At 42.2% G+C, this 19034-nt stretch overlaps 2 protein-coding genes across 5 annotated transcripts in view; one reads left to right on the top strand and one right to left on the bottom strand.

The window, feature by feature from the left end:
* DACT2 (dishevelled binding antagonist of beta catenin 2) overlaps positions 1–12060 on the bottom strand; it is a 124215-nt gene extending 112155 nt beyond the window's left edge. Inside the window, exon 1 of the mRNA XM_079298144.1 lies at positions 12054–12060. The gene's annotated coding sequence lies outside the window, so the exon portion shown is untranslated. The remainder of the gene's footprint in view (positions 1–12053) is intronic.
* A 272-nt stretch (positions 12061–12332) lies between these two features.
* Positions 12333–19034, top strand: part of SMOC2 (SPARC related modular calcium binding 2) — a 131534-nt gene continuing 124832 nt past the window's right edge. For 2 of the 4 annotated variants that reach the window (XM_079298148.1, XM_079298146.1), the window contains exon 1: positions 12337–12884. In XM_079298148.1, coding sequence (XP_079154274.1) covers positions 12810–12884 — 75 coding nt within the window. In that variant the 5' untranslated portion in view covers positions 12337–12809. Of the gene's footprint in view, positions 12885–19034 lie in introns of all 4 variants that reach the window. The other 2 variants (XM_079298149.1, XM_079298147.1) reach the window with 2 other exon arrangements.

The following is a 19034-nucleotide window of genomic DNA, read 5'->3' as shown; positions in this document are numbered from 1 at the left end:
ACACACTGCAATATGGAAGAAGAATGGCTTTCTAATCAGTTTGCATGACACTTGCATTCAGATTTGCTCTTACTGCTGTTCAATCTACTTGTGGTGAGCCTCTTCCAGTTCCCAGTTCCCAGCTCCCCAGAGGGAATCACTAAAACTCCTTTCTTCCACCTTTCTTGCATATTTTGCAGCATGGCATTAGTATGGCATGGTATTAGTGTGCTGGGAATAACTGCTGTGGAGCACAAAGCACAGTGAAGGCACCAAGCATGAAAAGGCCCCTCTGAGGTGCCATTCAGCAGTAATGTTTAATGGTAAAGTCAGTCTAAGGACTTTTGCCCATTTCATCTGCTTGTCCTTGCCTGTGTACTGCAACTCACTGCCCTGTCAGTTGTTCCACTCTGGATTTTTCTGGAAGATGCTGAACGCAGATCAGGGAACTTACCTAGTTAAAAGTAAATCTCCTTTCACCAACATAATTTCTCATTCAGGTCGATGTATAGATAAAGAGAGCGTGGTCACATTAACAGATCTTAGCACAAATAAAATCTTACAAGGGCTGTGAAACATAGCACGGAGTGAAAACAAAGACTTTGGGAGATCTTAAATTAGTTTAGTCATAATTTCATTTCACTGTAGCCTGAGCAAAACTTTTTAGACTGGAGAAGCATCAAATGTTGTTATGTGAGTCTGTGCTCCAACTCCATTGTGAAACTGCCCTTCTGCAGGATTTCTGATCAAGTACCACAGCAGCTCTTTGTAAACATTAAGTTCTGTGTCCCTACAACACACCTGGCAGGCAGATCCAATATCCTCTTATCAGATGGGCAAAATGAGCTGCACAGTGATCACAACTGGCTCAGCCACACAATGCAGCTCGAGCCAGGAGCCAACAGGAGAGGCAGCAAAAAGAAGAAAGTCCCAACAGCCAGACTGATGTTTTAATACAAGGCTCCTGCTGGAAATCAGTGGCCACTGGCAGTAATTGCCAATACAGAGATGCTTCAAGCAGCAATAGGAATGGGGTGAGGAGTAACAATGATACCACTTGCAGATGGCTTTCATTAAACAGAGTTTATATTGGATTAAAGGCACAATTTTGAGTCTACAGTAAAACTGCTTGAAATAGTTTAATCTAATCTGGAAGAGGCTTTTTGACCAAATCAAACATTTCGCTGCAAATTTTGCAACTGCTCTGAAATTTCCTGGGGGATTCCACGTTTGAAAAGAAATACAAAAAAACCCCAACCATCTCCCTCCTCCTTCTCCTCCAAAAAATCTCAATACAGTCATGTTTGTAAGTCTTGTCACTGAAAATGGGATATATTTCATAGAAAACACGTCTATACTTTTAAGAAAAATTATTATTTTTTGCTAGCTTTTATCAGCAGAAGCTTTGTCATTGATTAACACGAGTAAGTGACTGAGCTACAAATAATGTGAAAATTAAAATGGTTTTATATGTTACAGCAGTAACAAGAAAATACTTACTCCAGTGAGAAACCTAGTGGTAATCAGCTTTTCTTGAGAGAAAGCCTGTTTCATGCCTTATTTAGTGTCTATCTTCAAACTTTAAAAATATTATTGTTTTTATAGCAAAATTATTGTCATTGTTTTTGTTCAGGTGTTTTGGGAGCCTAAAAGTCAAAAGATAATTGTATGATGCCAAAAGTTACCATTTTCACATATGTCCATAAAAAAACTTAATTGAGGCACATATTACTTTATTTGCATTGCACATTTCAAATAAGGTTATATACTTGCCTGCAACACCATTTCCTGCTATATTCTTGGACATTAATAAAATTTTTCTGAAGCTTTTCTTTTTGGAGACAAACCCACATAGGTAATCTCATGGAGAGACACTGAAGCTATGAGTGAACAAGGTAATGATAAGTTTGCTTTTGAACAGTCAAAAGAAGTAAAGGAACTGCCTTAATAGGTTTTTGAGCCAACATGTAATTGGTTAAATGCCCTTTCCTTCTAAATTTCAATTGTTCAAAATTAGCTGGGGACCTCAGGTTTCAGTAGAGACACCCGAAACCCACCTAGGCTGACTCCTTGAAGGACAGAGAAATCCCTCCTGATTATGGTTCATAAAAAGAAAAAATGTTTATGAGCATGGAAAATAATATTCATATTTGCATAAATGATGATAACAAGAGGCGAGGGAGGTTAATGTAAGGGATAGAGCTTGCAATTCTAAAGCAAAGAACAAGAAGCAAAACCAACCACCCCTCAAAAGATTCAGAAGTCCCATCAGACCAAAACCAAATGTTTTCAAAATCTGTAAAAACCTTCTGGTATAAAATAATTTTAATTTTCAATGACAGTGTGGTTGGCAATAAACTATAAATCACTGCACACAGAGGTTTCTAAATGGCAAGTGGCAAACACATGAAGGCTGTTTCTCCACACTTTTGGCTTATTTGAACACAATTTTTTTGAAGTTATTCATAAGGAACAAGATTTATATAACATTGTATTTCTCAGCCCTTTTAATTTCTCTGATCCCTGCTGGATAACTCCAGTGGAAGTTAACAGAGCACTAGAGGCTTGGAGTGATTGTGGTCCTAAATGAATGTCCCTGCCCAGGTCCTTTGAATGTCACTGGAGGTACTGGAGAGAGGCTCAGAGGCACAGAAGAGCTGTGACAGGAGATGATCTGCATCACCTGCTGCCAGAAACACTGAAGAGCTGAGACCTGTGGTTCATGTATTGGCAGTAGGGAAAGCTGCAGCTACAGCTCACAGTATACCAGATGTGAAGTGTTTCAGCAGAACTGAGCCACAGGCAGAATCTGCTACTCATTGAATAAGTTTGGGGGAAGGAACCTCTAATCATTCTTCACTCTCCTTCTACATGGTTATTTTTATAGGCTTTTATTTTTTTTTCCACTTTTCTCTCCATTAGCATCATCTTAAAAGCGAAAGGACAGAAGCTGAGCAAATGTCCCTATGTGCACAAGGTAGTCAGATGGTTTTGTAACAGCTGCTGTATTATCCTTCACTTCTCCTCTTGTGCTATTTCTCCTTCATCTTAAGGAAATTCCTTATTCCACATATTCCCACCAACAAAATTAAAAAAAATTAAAGCATATTCCCTGTGTCTGCAGCAGTCACTGCTCCAATTATCATGTAAGGCCCCAGTGAGGCAGAACCCTCTCCAAGGTTCCACCTGTGGACAAGAAGTATCCTGGCAAAATCTCCTTCAAAATCTACCTTTCTCTTAACCTGCTGTGATAACATTTTAGTCACAGGCAGGAAAAGACCTGTCTTCCAGCAGTGGATCCATACCTGACAGTGGCAGAAATGGGGAAAGGTGAATACATGAAAGGCAGAAATAACCTGCATTATACAAGCATCTGAGGATTCTTCCATAAGGACCCATGAAAGTCAAAGTTAGCTCATCATACCTATTGAATCAATTTTCAGACACAATCTGTACATCTATGTCACCAACCCTCCAATATAAAGGTGCTTTTTTGCCACCTGCTGTATAGTGCAGAAGCAGGTGCAAACAGGATCACATCCAGCATGGACAAGTCATCTGAGCATTTAACAGCTTCTCAGCAAGTTTTGAAAATTTTATACAGATCCTGGTTCAGCCTGCAGCCAGTGATACTCCGCCTAACTTCTGACTCCAGCTGCTCAGCAGTCAGAACTCCCCTAGAATCTCAGTGCTACACACAGTGAGTGTGACAATGTATGGTGGGGTGTGGCTTTGAGGGGCTGCTAGTCATGGGCAGGCATGACAAACCAGAGGAGCCTGAACCTTGATTCAACCGAAAGAACCCATAACAGGCTGTTCAGAAAGTATATTCATTGTATTAGAGTGGGAATTATTACTGTGTATACTGATGCAGAATTAAACACAGGCAGAGACAAACAAGAGAGAAGGGATACTCCCCAGGAGCATTCAAAATGAAGCTCTGTATTGGGGGACGAAAAGAAATTAGCCAGCTGAGATTGATGTTGGAGGACAAATGTGGTTCCTATTTTATTAATAAAAGAGGTCTCCCCACAAAGGAAATTCCCATCTTGGCCTGGCACTAAGTGGTAATGGATACACAAAATGCCAAAACCCATAGATCTCTAGTTACACCAGAGCAGACACTCTTTGGGGCTTGTAATTACAGGGAGCTGGCAGACATTCAGATTTCATCTTTGAGAGAGAAAAGGACTTTCTGCTCTCCTGCCAGCTGGGAAGACAGCTCAGTGCCAAGTTGAACATACCTTCCAGAGTATTTGCAAAGTAGCATTCAGTTCTACCTCAGATTCTTCCACTTTCCAGGTTTCTGAAAATGAATAAATAAAATATTTGTAATGGCACCTGTAGCAGTGAGGCATCTCAGAGAGAAAAGTCAAGTCCTGCCTCCCAACCAGAGGAAAGCAAAGTCAAGAAAAAGCAATAGCTCAGAGCTGTGTGGGATTGAAACAGAAAAAGAATCATAATGGCTGGAGAATAAATGATGTGTCAAGGGCAGTAGATATTTTTGGACCCAAGTTTGCTCTCTGGACCCATCCTAATGGTATGGATTAGGCACTGATGTACTAAAACATGGAGCAAACATGGGTTTCCAGACCAAAGACAAACTGACCATGCTCCAGTGGTCATCTATACATTGTTGTAACAAGACCTGAAAAGCTGTCCTCTGTTACCCTCCTCAGATTATCCCTGGACATTTTCCCTCAATTTGTTGTAGTGAACTTAACCCTACCAAGTCTGTCCTAGGAGATTTATGCTGACTGCCAAGGTGGCAGATGATGAGTTATCAGATATTAAGTTAAATTTCCTCACATTAAATATGTAAAACCTGTGAACCAAAGAGCAGGCCCAATACTTCTTAGCCAAATTCTGTTCTCAGTTGCACCAGAGGAATGCAACTGAAGTCAATGTAATTTACAGGAATAAATGACTGTACATGGCTTGGGTACTTTTTGAGATGACTTGTAGATTCTCGTTGCAGCTAATAGGACTGGCCACAGAAAAAAAAACAAAAAAGCACAAAGAAAACTAACACTGTTGTTTGTTTTTCTTCCCCAACTCTAATGTCAGCCCCAGACTAACAAAGCACCCAGTAATATTTGCTTAGGCACTGAATTTGTTAGCCTAACTTATTTTTACTGTTTATCCCACATTTCTATAAAAATGTGTTAAAAAGCAATAATCTCTTAATGCCAAAAGTTCTCAAATAGTCTATTTCACAGGCATAATGTACACTAGAAGGAGTTTGCAAGTATAGCTCTGCTGGAATTTTTATATCAATAAACCCCAGAGGGGTGGTGCAACTCCTGACACTGCACTGGTTCCAAGGATGAAATAACACATCCTGGCAACTAACTGGATTTTGCCAGCAGAGCTGCAATGCATTTTTTTTTTTTCCCTTGAGAAAGAATATCAGGAAAAACTTCTACCGAGAAACCGAGCAGGGACTACACATTAGCTGGCTGCTTGGGATGCTCATCTGGCACACAGGAGACAGAGGTGCATCCCTGCTCTGCTCAAAAGATCAAATCTTAACCCCTCTTCTAGTGAAAAGTCTCCCCAGTCCTGGCCCTGCTGACTACCAAAGATTGTTCTGTCCTTCTGAGCTCATCTGACAGAGCTGCTCCAGAACAGCTTGGTGGTTAGGATGAATGTGGGAGAGCTGGGTGTCATTCAGGCAGCACAGCAGCTCAAAGAAGGTGTCCTCTGTCTCCAGACATCTCGAGCAGCCTTTTGGCTGAGCAGCAAAGTTCTGTCTGCTTGTCAGCAGAAGCACTTGCTGGGGGCCCAAGGAACCTTTCCTGACAAGGATATTATTGCAATTGATGTGCCCCCCCGTGAACAGCATAACTTTTTAAAAGTTGGTGTGTACTGGCACAAACACATGTACATTTTGTTTCCCTGAAGAACTTCTCATGGACTCTTGTGAACTCAGAAAAGGCCAAATGACCTAAGGGTTATAAGGTGCCAGTTACAGATACTGTTTCACATTCTTTCTTAGAAAAATAGTTATGAAACTACTGTATTTTTCTCCTTTTTTTTTTTTTCCTTCTGTATCTCTTCCAATGCAAAATACTTTGCTCTCTCAGTGGAAACAAATCATTTACTAAACACTTAGTGTAACTCCTATCATTGTCTCTCAAGCAGGCCTGTGTTTACATTCATAAGCAGGAATCTTTTTTCTTATACCATAGTCACTCCATAGAAATAAATACAACCTGCAAAAATCTTTGCTGACACACAAAATTTTAAACACCTTATGGATTTATGTTTATGAAGCCTGTCAGAAGTCTAAAACCATAATGAGAAAGAAAGATTTTTTTCAGATTTGAGAAATGAACTTTTGGTCTAATGTCAGCCCTACACCGAAAAAGTCTGTTTGTCTAAGCTGACAGCTCCTTATTCAATTATTCACAACGTCTCTCCACTTAATTCTTGCTATAAATTTGTCTCTTTTCCCACTCTTTACACTGTACCTCAGTGTGCCCCAGAGACATGGTGAGCCAGAAACTCACCACTAACTCAGCTTAAGGAGAAATGCTAGCAACAAAGACCAGCCTGCCAAAACCCATAAAACTTGCTGCTTTTTGCTTCAGTTTAAAACAAAAAAATAATATTGTCTTTTCTCTGAAGTGGTAAAGCAACACATGCCCAAATGAGTTCTTGACATTACTCTACAGGATTTTTAACAGTTTTGAAGAAACCCTGGCACTTAGGAACACATTCTCCAAAATGTATGGTTGTTAATTTGTTTAGTAGTCAGCGTAAGTAAAAACAAACAAACTGGTGACAGAAGGTGCAACCACTGACTTTTGGTAGGCAATGGGAAGTACATGAAAATCACAGCTTTTGAAATACTGAATAAGTTGGAAAGAACTGATTAAAAGCTGAGAGGTAGTCATGTCCATTGCCATGTTAACCTGTGGTTTTACTGTTACCACTGTGTCTGTGAGAATGTACCTGTACTTACCAGCTGGGCAAAAGCAGTTAATGAAAATCCCAAACATGAAGAAAAATGGGCATTTTCCCCCAAATAGGGGCTTTTTTTGTTGGTTTGTTTGGGTTTTTTTCTCCTTTAAGATTTAAATGAGTTTTTTCCATTGTTATTTTTTTACTGTTTCTGAAGAGAGCTTGGTAAGAAAAGACATCTCTCAGAAGATTAAAAGCCACTGCTACCCATTGCAAAGCACAGTTTTGCTAGGTCACATGTTGCCATTTCTGTACAGAGCATTGCCTGCTGACAATGCCACCTTCCCACCAGAAGTGCCTGCTCCTGTGTATACATCCTCAGGATCACTCAGAAACTGGCTGCAGGAATCTATTGCAGATCTGCACGCTCTGTAAGGCCTGCTGGGCAGATATTTCTGTTCTTCCCCAGTTTAAGGGTCCTGCCCTGTCCCTCTTGCTTGTATTTCCAGTATCTCAGCTCTCAGATGAGGCTGTTGTTTGTAGTCATGAGTTATGTTTTCTCACCCAGTACAGAAGACTTGTTCTGACAGTCAGAGAGAAAGGACAAACACACTTTTCTTTGCTGTGTGCCCATCATAAGGAAGGAGCAGGAGTGAAGGGCAGAAGGGCTAAGGAACAACTAGCTTATTCCTGTTTGTTTTCTACTTCCTGTTAGTTCCTTCTTTTATTTGAAAATAAAGAAATATTTCCTGCAAAAGATGATGAGCCATACAGTAAACAGGTAATGACAGCAAAATAAATCCGGCCACAGAAAGGGATTAATAATAATAATATAATAATAGATAAAAACATACTACTTATGTGCCCAAGAATTTTGATGTCTTAGATCTTCTGGCATTATTTTGTGTTCTTATTTTCTGCTTCATCCTATGTCACCTAAGTCAGCTACTCCCCTGGCTCTCAGGAAAGCATTTTGCATCCAGTATTCCACTTCACGCGGAAGCTCTTTTCCTGGATGATTTCAATGGTTGGTGCAAATCTAGATGCAAGAATTCAGGGTGAATTTTCCCCCCCCCAGACAGAGCTCCTCCTGCTGACATTCTCCACAGCATGGTTTATGTCCAAAGCTCCAAGAATCATGCAGAATCCCATGGTTGATTACAGACAGTCAAGCAGGAGACCAGGCTTGTCAGCAACACTTTTAAAAGGCTGTTCTTTTTCTCTTTTTCCTTCTTGCTTCTGTTGGTGTTCACATCCTTCTTGCCAACACTGGTGCTCCTTTAACTCAGCCACCAGATGGTTTTTCAGGGTTTGGTTCTCATCCCAGCCATGCCATTCCAGGCTCCACACTTGAGTAAAAGTGGAGCACCTGCAGTTCCTCATTAAAACTTTGATTTAATGCAAGGTGAGTGATTCAACAGCAATGCCTCCCTCTGCACTCTAGTAAGCAGTATTCTGAGAAGTCTAAAAACTGTGCTGGCACTGGGTGATGGGGAGAGTGTAGAACTGTGTCTCTGGCAGGTGGAAATGCTACAAGCACTGCTCTCATGTCAAGATGAGAGTGGGTTTTTTTTTTTTTGCTGTTCTTGCTGCCCTGGAGAGGTTTAAGTCCCCTTCCTCATACTGACTTCTCCCTAAGATAAATCTCCACATAGCAAGCTCTAATAATGAAAAATGCAACATGCTGAAAGTAAAAAGTCCAACTGAAGGATGACGCTTTTCAAAGCTGTCTGTTTTCCCAAGGACAGCCACACAAAGGCTGTGCCTCCACAGTTCTCACTTGACTTTTGCATTCTGTCCCCTCCCTAAAAGGTCTTTATTTTTAATGATCAAATAATGTATAGGCCTTGGTGTTTGGGCTCACATGTGTAACTCTCAAAAAACAGGATTTCAGCCTCTGGTTCCCATAAACACCTAAAAACTCAAAGTTCCATGTGGCACAGAACACATCTCAGTCATTGATGGCTTGCTCACAGCTGTGAGAAAACTTAAAGAAGTTTATAAAGACCATTTTTCATTTAAAAAATGAATTTAAAGAATGAGCAATTTTTAGGTTTTATAAAGAACTCCCGCAAACTCTTAGTTAGTTCTTGGCATTCATCTTCCCTACTACTCAAAGCAAACACAAAGTAAGACAGCAGAGGATTTTATTGTTCCTTTAAGCTAAACATATGTTATATATGGGATCTCACCCACATTAAGTATGAAAACTCATGAATACAGTTCAGTGATACCACAGGTGCAGTAGAGCTGGAGTTTCTCAGGTTTCTATTTCTGAACTTTTCATCCATGTTCATTTTAGAGACATGGGAAACTTGCCATGTCAGTTGGGCATGACTTAGTGTTTTTGTTGAAAAGAATTCTTAATAAATTAATAATTATAGATATAATAGATTTAATAATAATGCTTTGCAAGTAAAAAAAAAAAGACTTATTTTTTTTTATTATTTATTACAGGCACAATCAGTTTCTGCCACTGACTGGGATTTCATGATACTCAGTAATGTAGAAATCCAGGAGAGAAAGGTATGTCCTAGTCACACAGCATTGAAATAACTATTCTGTACTTGTTTGCATGCCTGTAAGTGCCTGTCTATTCTCTAGGTATTACAAGAACTGCTTGAGTTTTAATATTATTTCCCATTATTTTTTTCAAACTTTAAAAATAAATCAGTGTTTGGTATATCTTAAGTGAGGCTGTAGAATGCATTTGCTTCTTGAGAAGCAGCAAACTTGAAAAGTGGGTGTGAGCAGAGAATCTGCTTGGTAATTCTTTGAATAGAGGTGCCAGAAATTCATAGGCAAAAAAGAATCTCTTTCTCAGCTTGGCATAATCCTCTGCCAAACAACACCTGATCCTGATAAGCAGACTCTTGAATGCTTACATACCCCTGCCAAGTAACTCAGCTTGGATCTAGCAGTCCATCCCTGCCACTACACTGCTATATTGTAAACTAAAAGAATTTACTTTCTGTAGGTTTGATAGTCAAGAGATAGGTAAATTTTCCTTTCCCCCAAATAGAATTTCCAAGGTCTTTATTGGAAATCCTGTTAAATTTAATGCAGGATGGGCCACCATCCCCAGGATTCTAGAGCAGACTGCACAATTTTACAGCAGCAAGATAATTCAAACCAAATCATCATTAAATTCTGCTGTGTTATTTCCTGTACGTTTGGATCCACTGCTGTTGAACTGCAGGATGTTCCGTGAGGTTCCTTCATCTGAGCAACACGAGCTGCATTCCTCAACAGCTCTCAAAAAACTCAGGGGAGGAAAATACATGGGTCTCACTATGCAAATGGAAATGTAAGACCTCAGGAGACTTGTGTACAAGCAGAAATGCAGTGTGGATATGGTCCTGGTGTTAGATAGCAGCTGACTCCAGCACAACTCAAAACATGTCTAGCTGTGGGGGCTGAAGGCTGAGCTCAGGATAAAACCACCACAGATAAACTATAACAAGCAATGCAAACCAAAGTTTTCCTTCAGTGGCTTCTATGCAGAGGTGATGGCTCATGGTGTATTGCTGTGAACAGACCTTATGAGTCCTTCTGGAGAGCTGTCTCCTTTTAAAATTTTTGGCTATTGTCCAATTTGTGTAAATCCACTCACATTCAACTAAACTGTAACTCTCAACAGCCTGTAGTTTATTTTTATTAGATATATTTCTCATCAATTCTGCAAATGTATTTCTTCATATTGTATCATGCAGCATGTCCTGACTGATAAACCAAGAGCAAAGGGACTGTTGGCTGTGAATTGCCTTTGCCCAGCTACATGCCAGCAGTGCACACAGCACTGAACTGAAGGTGAAGGAGCTGCAGAGTTTGCAAGATACAAAGAGCAAGGTGAAAGAGAAGAGGAAGCAGGCACGGGCTTGTGATGACGGGGACACAGACCTAAACTGGGAAACAAACTGGGGTGCACTGGAGAACAGGGAAGAGGACTAGAAAGAGGGGGGAAACAGGACTTTGTACATGTGTTGAATAACTTTGTGGTATGAAAGAGGCTAGCCATGGTCACAGGGAAAAAAAAAATCCTTTTGTCTCTGACAGACACATCAACATTGCCAAGTTTCTCCCAGCTGAGAGGAAAGGGCTATGAAGCCCAGGCTGGCAAATTGTACTGCAATGCCTTCAGTACTGCATTCAGCAAATGGCAACTTGCTATCATTATGAGAGGTGCTGTTAGTTTGAGAGCAATAGAGGTCTGGTCCAGTGAAGGGCCTCAAACATGCTCCAAGCTGGGTGATAGAATATGATAACTTTTTTCTTTTCTCCATTTAAAAAGCACAGGAGATCTTACAGGCCATTTACACACAGATGTGTGCAAATAGTTTGTTAAAAATTGCATCATATAAAGTAAAACCTTTTGAAAAGGGAGCTTTTCAAATTCTTGTGATTGTGGGTGCTCATTGAGACTTGGCAATGCTGTGACTACTTTGCTGGCTGCATCCATTGAACATTGTAGGATCTGGAAAAGTCAGCAGTAGTTGTCTTATGCAGGGCATCCAAATCTCTCTGTAATTAATACCTACTTCTCTCCACCCTCGTTCACCATGCATACAGCTACTCCTCTAGAGAGCATGCTCTATCCCTAGCCCGTCACTGAGCCATGTGTGACAAATCCTGCAAAGATGCCAGATTCAATGCTTGAATAAATTGTCACTTGTGTTCTGGGAGTGTGCCATTTTGCAGCCTTCCTAAAGCCCTTTTGTTTCCTCTCCCAAAACACGCATACACGGAGGATGAAGCAAAGCCTGATAGCTTTAGAGTAGTACCACCTCAGGTAGTACCACTTAACTGTGGGAATCTCTGCAGGCTGGCAGCGAGCTCTGGGTCCCCGGGAGGAGTGGGGAACTCCGGTGACAAAATTTAGTGAAAGGGTTTCTTTCAGGCAGCAGGGATGAGGAGATCCCTCACAGTAAGGAAATATACCTCTATTTGGCTCCAAAGAGACGAGCAAGAAAAGCGCAAATCACCGGGATGGAAGGTTTCACCTGGCAGTAACCGCACCCGTAGTGGCGGCCCCGCATCTCAGCGGCGTGTCCCGCCCCGGGCCGCAGTCCCGCTCCCCTCCGTGCCGGAGCCCCGGCAGACCCCGGGGAGCGCGGCTCCGGTTCCTGGCTTCTGTCCCGGCCCAGAGAGCGGGATGCCGCGGGCCCGGCTCCCGCTCCGCGCTGCGCCCGCGGGCCGGGGCGCTCCGGTCGGGGCTCAGCGGGGCGGGGGTCGGGAGAGGCTGCCCCGCCTGCCAGGGGCTGCCGGTGCTCGGACGTGTTGATTCAGCATGAGGGCGAATAAACCCTGCGGGGGAAGCGAGCGGCGTCCCCCCGGGAGCAGCGGGGAGGGTTAATCGGCGAGGATCTGTGGGTCTGGGAGGAGAAAGCGGAGGCCGGGCTGGGGAGGGGGAAGGATAAGAGGAAAGGGGCAGAGCGGCGCGGAGAGGTCGCGCACCGCCAGCCTCCGCAGCCGCGGCGGTGCCTTCCCGCGTCTCCCGGCGCTGCTGCTGGGTCCTCCCTTCCCGTCCGCTCCCCTGCCGCAGAGGGCTCGGGGCTGCAAGGCACAGGAAGGGACCCCGGGCTCGACAGCAGCCCGCCCGAGGCGGCGGCGCCCGGCAGATTCCCCCGGCAGTGGGAGGGCTCCGGAGAGGCTGGGGAGCATCTCCCAGCCGGGGCTGACTCCAGAGGATCGAGGGAGGGACACAGACAGAGGGAGAAAGTGCCGCCTCTCAGCTTTATAGGCGTCCCCAAATTTGAAGGATCGGGGAGGGGAAAAAGAAAACCGAAGACCTGAGCTGGGACCTCCCAGCCGGAGCGATTGAAAAGGAGCCAAAGCAGGCGTCGGGGAGGGGGAGCGGCACCGCAAGAAGAGCGCCGGTGCTCCGATACCCGCAGCCGCTGCGTGCCCGCCGCTGCCGCTTCAGGATGTGGGTGCCGCTGCTGCTGCTGCTGCCGGAGCTGCTCCCCGCCGTGCCGGCACAGAAGCTCTCCGCCCTCACGGTAAGGCCACCCGCCGCTCCCGGGAGCACCTGAGCGGGCGGTGCGGCCCCCGGGCTGCCGGGCCGAGCGCTGCTGCCCGCTCCGGCCCGGCGGAGCTCGGCCCGGCTCGCCCGGGGAGCAGCCGGCACCGCGCCCCGCCGAGCCCCCGCTGCCACGGGCAGGTTTGCTGCGGGTCCCCGCAGAGCTCCGCTCCGGCGGTAATGTCCGTGTTAATGCTTTTATTGGCCCGAGGAGGGGTAATGCTGCAGCGAGGTCTGCTTTTGGGCTGACCGATTTTGCTTTATTTTAATTATACAGCGACATGAAACAAGCCTTTCTGGCTATTCCAGGCTCCGTGATGCTATACATGGAACTCCGAGTAGACATGGGTGAGCCAATTCATTAGGCTTACTAAATAAGCCATAACCACTTTTCTAGCCAAGACCTGAGGTTTGCAGCTAATAGCTCCGTTCAGTCTTCTTGTAGAGCTTGCAGTGTTTGCAAAGCTATAATTAATGCAATCTGTAGAAATAAAAACATTTTCCTTAAATGTGTTTTAATACAAGTGCTTGAGTAAACATAACGGGCAGCGAATACCTCTTTCAAGCTGTTTTTAAGTGTTTTGGTGAAGGCTGTGTGCTCCGAGTTTATTATGGTAAAGTTACAGGCAGCTGCAAAGTGAATTAGACCTATTTTGTTTAAGTCTTTCAGAAAATTTCTGTAAAATCCCGAGAGCTTTTTTTTTTTTTTTTTTTTTTTTTCCTTTTTACCCCCTTATTGAGTAAGGTGCTATAGGGACAGCTGAAGGTGAAATGGCAGTGGAGGATGGCTGAGCTGTTCATACCTGAAATTCTTCAGGAAAATTTTGCCTTGGCTTTTTTTTTTTTTTTTTCCCTTTAAATGATTTGTAGATTAGAAGCTAATTGAAAACTTCGAAGGAATGAGTTTGCTCTTGAATTTTATTGCGTGTGACGTTTTAAAGTGTGTGATAGATAAAGTCAAGTGATTCTCATATTTTACTTTTTAAGATTCTCATTTGAAGCCCCGTTGGACTGCCAGGTGATATATACTATTCTAGTAAACAGATTAACATTGTAATTTACTTTCAAGTTTACTTTAACAAATGTATAAACATAACTTACAAGATAGAACATGTAATATCCTATTCTTCTGTACATAAAAAGAGTTCTAAATATTAGTGTGGAAGTAAACTGGAAATGCTACCAAACCTTAGTTTGTCCAAATGTAAAGTAAGAGTGATTGTGACTGTTACAATATCTTTAAATGATACATAACCCAAATGATGTTAAAGCTGTTTAAAATGTGGATATAAATCACTGCAGAATATACTTTTCATTTAGTGAGGGGTTGTCTGCCTCGCAAAAAAAAAAAAGAAAACTCTGTCCAAGAGCACTTCGACAAACTTTAAAAATGAAATGTCATAGACTCATGCAAATGTATTTAATTTCACCTTTCTCTGAGTGATGTTAGAAGTTTCTCTGTTCCTTCTTTCACCAATTCAGAGTGTGCACTGCTCGTTTCTATACCTTATAGTAGTCTGCATCTTTATGAACCATGAGCAGAAAAGTCAATCCTGGTGGAATTCCCACTCTCTGCCTCTGCTACCAAAAAGGTAGTGGTTTTGAAGATGTCAAGCTTTCAGACTGAATTGAACTTGAACATTTTGGAAGGCATAGCTAGCCTTGTTACTAGAGGACTGTAGGTAGTGAGCTTGTGCTTGTTTTTCCGCTGCCTGCGCTCTTCTTACGGAAAGCGCTCACCCATACAAGTACTGGACTACACTGGAAATCCTTCCCTCAAAGAAGTAATAGACAGGCAGACACCCATGGGAAAGAAATAACACTCACACACTGATGCACATCTGCCTCTTCCCACAAAGCTGAACTTTGAGTGAGACAGGTTTATTTCTACTATTTCTGTACTTACCTATTTCAACAACAATAAAAAGCCAGTGCTATTACAGCAACAAATACCACGCCGCTTAATCATTCTTAACTCCTGTAGTCATTTTGCTTGTAGCCCACAGACTACATAACCCCTTTCCACACGTACCTTTCTCAAATATTCATGGATAATGTCTGATAATTACAAAACCAAGCTGTGTAGAATGACCAAGAAAACCTATGGCTTTTTTTTCACCTGTTGTGCCACTGTGTGGCAGCTGAGAACAGCCATTCTTTTCTGCACATCACATGCAGATTTTATTTTTATTTTTATTTGTGGTTTGAAGAATAACAGATGAAGGCTGAAATTTTCATAAATAACCACAGATTGTGGGAACAGGGCATGTTTCACTGTGGATTTGAGTTTTATGAAAACTATGGGATGATCATGGAGGGGGAATGCACATCCCTGATGACAGTACTGTCACAGGTATACTCATCTTGCCAGGTGGTGGCAGTATCAGGGACACGGTCTCCTTTACTGCAGTGGTAAATCTGACATAGGAACCTTGGCAGAGACATTATAATAAAATTATAGTTCCCTCTAGTAAAAGCCACTCTACCATTTTCCAAAAGGTAACACATGGATCAGAGGTTTTTTCCTTGCTTGGGCTGTAATCAACAAACCGGGTGATGGCATTGCAGGGAGGGAGGATATCAACATCTGTCTTTAAGATTTTCATCTGTATAAACAGATCTCCAGGCTGTTTTAACTTTATGTTCTCACTAGCTCCAGGAACAGATCAAGTGCTACTTTCAGAAAAGACTTTCAGTAGTTTACAGACTTATTTCTCCATTTAATTAGGAATAATATTTTTGCATTTCACTTGGGCAGAAATACGCACAGCAACCACCCATGTCTATAGTCCAGGTGAATATGTGATTTTCAGATGTTGGAAGCTTTGTGATAGTCCAATAGCAATAAATTACACCGTTTTCACACAAATAATACGTCCAAGGGATTTCTGATTGTCCAGCAGTCTTACATGGCTGCAGGTTTGCATGGGATGATGCACCTATGGCTTCCTACCATGCAAGAGCTATTAGGATGATTTCTGGCAGGCAGATGCATCAGAATAGTCAGCAGGTAGTTGAAATGCTCCAGTCTGTCTAGAGTCTGACTCCCTGGACCTCATGGCTATATCTAAAGTGAGTGTGAGTGTTGTCATCTGTCCCTCTCTGCCCAAACTGTGGACTCAGACAGAACTTACTTGACTGCCTGCCTGTGTGCCAGGATAGAGAAGGAACATGAGGGATGGCCTGATGCATACCCAAAACTTTATTGGGAAGCCGTGATGTGCCCCAGGATCTAAGAGTTTCAGTTTCTATGCGTTCACTGCGTTAGAGAAAGTCCAAAGTCGCTTTGAGTTTGTACCAGTTTTGGCTTCTTGTCACCAGAATTACTCTTTGCTAAGGTTGCTCCGGGACTCTGGTCTCCTGAGTAGGACAATAATGGAATAATAGATAAAGTGAGGGGAAATGTAGCATTCCAGTTATTAATTGCTAACTGAGTCTCATGGATGCATGCAGGAGGAGAATGCTCTTTCGCATTGTATTTATTTTTATTTCAAATTAACGAATACTGGCAACAGAACAATGGGTTTCATTATGGAAAGGTAGGCTGAGAGCTGTCTCATAAGAAGATTTTGAGGGACTGTAGCCAGTTTGGCTGCTCCTGTTTATTTCTCTCCTTGTGTCAAATACTAATGTAAAACATTCATACATTCCTCAAAATGTCTTCAGTAGTCTTGTCCTTTTACCTTGTTTATAGAAAACCAGGTGGAGCTCTGCAATTTTTGTAACACACTGTTGGAATGTTTTTGCACCATTGTATTTTTATTCTGCTCTGTGAGATGCACCCATTCTTTCTGGATGTATGAAACTGAGAGACCTGAGCCTTGTTGACTTCTTGGATTAGGGAAATTAGGTATAGGTACTTTTGTTTTGAAACACAGTGCTTTGAAGAAAGCTCATTTTGTTCCTCGAATAAGTAAGTTTATGATCATTGCACTTACCAACACACTTTGTCATTGTTTATACTGCATTTTTGAAACCCTCAACTTTGCTTTTATCTCAGTTGCAGTGTTGTGTGTGTGGATGTACTTCTACAAACAATAGGATACAAGTGTTTCTTATTTTAAAATCTTGATGGCTTGCAACATACCACAAACTATTCTTTCAAAGCCTTGCTGAACCATGTGCTTTTCTCAATACAATCAATAGATCTTACAAAGGAAGAAAGTTTGCTTGAAATTACTTCTTGAAATGAACACCTCTGCCTGTTAATAGTTTCTTTCATCAGCAGCTGAATATTTTGGGGAACAATTGTTTCCTTTTTCTCCCTTGGCACATGCTTTGTGAGTATTCAATAGCGTTTAGCGTGCTGGATAGCTTCCACAGCACTGACCAATGTAAGATGGACCACTAAGGTAGTTCAGTAAAGGGAAGCTAAACACAATCAAAGCTTTCCAAGTTAAGGACCCATTTGGATGGCGCCTGCAAACCAAAACATTTGGAAAAGTTACTCTAATTGTGACTGAAAAACCGAGACCATAAATAAAACTGTAAGTGGCTCCAGATCCTAACAACATTGTTACTGCAAATGGGCATTGGTACAACCAAGGGTACATCAGCTCTGAAAATAAAACACTTTCAACAATGCTTCCTTGCAATAAACTCTTAAGACACTTCTTATTAAAGAAACAACACCAAAACCTGTGGGAGTTGATACTGAAAGTGTCAGCAAACTTTTGATTGAGGGTCAGAAGTAATTTTTGTGCATGCAGCCAACATAAACTGCACCTTATGTGTTGGACATTAATGAAGATGGCCAGCTGATTGCATGCCCATCAGATTTTTAAAACTGGAATTGAAGACTAGGAATGAATGTGAGTGGGGTGGGAAGAGCAGGGCAGAGCAAACCAAAAGAAGTAGATCATGCATATTGTGGCCACTTTTGCTGCTGTCACTGGCCTCTTGTTGCCTCCTCGGTACTCGAGGAACAGCTGTATTTCTTGACAGTGGGCAAACCTCAAGGTTTGGTTCATTCTGAAAAGCCTCCAAAGGTTTAGCTGCTATCCAAAACTTATCTGAACCCTGTTGGTCTGGAAACCAGGCTACAGATCTTTTCTAGATCTGGCTTGGTCAGAATTTTGCTCATGTTTCCATTTCTTCAGCCAGACCAGCCTCACCACAGGCACAGCCATTTTCATGGTATTTTGGTACTTCATTTCCTCTCAGGTCTGAGACCAGGAAGTGCAGAGGCGCCTGAAAATTAAAAACTGAGTAAGAAAGAGTTGAAATCAAAGGCCTATTTTTGAACAGCGATGAAGGTCTGGTTCAGGAGTGGCATTTTTTTTCTGAACAAATTCAAACATTCTTGGGACAGTCTGCAGAGTGAAAGGAGGTTACATCTTGCAAAGGACTCAAGAATTTTTCATTTTCTTTAGAATCAAAACTCAAATGCGTCTTAATTTTTGGGTTGATTCAGTATTGTGCTGTGAGGTAGATTTTTAAAGAGTTGACATTATAGATTCATGAGGAAGGCCATTTCACAATGAAAATTTGTAATGCTTTCTTCCAAATTAAAGTAGTCAAAGTAGTTTTTGACTTTGTGAATACTGCCTCCTCTGCCCTTCTACTGTCTTCTAGAGCAAAATTCTGGTGATGCCAGTCATTTGGTCTCAATAGCCCTGTGTATTTTCACAGGATATGCTCCTGTTGACATTTCTTTATCCACTTCAGGTTATTAATTCCTAATCACTGCCTTAATATTATCTACAATGGCTGATAAAACACTTTCCAGTGCAACACTGGAGACACTGGAACCTGGAAGGAGAAAATACTTCAGAAAAAATTTGCAATATGCTAATCTCTCACAGAATAATTTATGCCAAAAGAAAAGGAGGGATAGCGAGATGTATCACAATATTGTCCATAAGCAAGCAGAGAAGAGAAGGTATTACCTAAATACCTGCATTTTTTTCCCTGCAGTTTTTCAGTCCTTGCCTAGTTGCCCCATGTATGCAGGGAATTGATCTGAATTACAGCCATTGCACAGTGCAGGGGTGCCCATGGGATACAAGGATACAAGCCAACGTTATGGGGAAGTGAAGAATCTGGATTAGTTTTGAGATTGGCTTGATAACACTTAGTATCAGAGGGTTACTTAATATGATGTTGCCAAATTATCAGTGGTGGTCAAGGA

This window comes from Erithacus rubecula (assembly GCF_903797595.1).
Source record: "Erithacus rubecula genome assembly, chromosome: 2".
Lineage (NCBI taxonomy): Eukaryota > Metazoa > Chordata > Aves > Passeriformes > Muscicapidae > Erithacus > Erithacus rubecula.
This window is presented reverse-complemented; position numbering and strand designations above follow the sequence as displayed.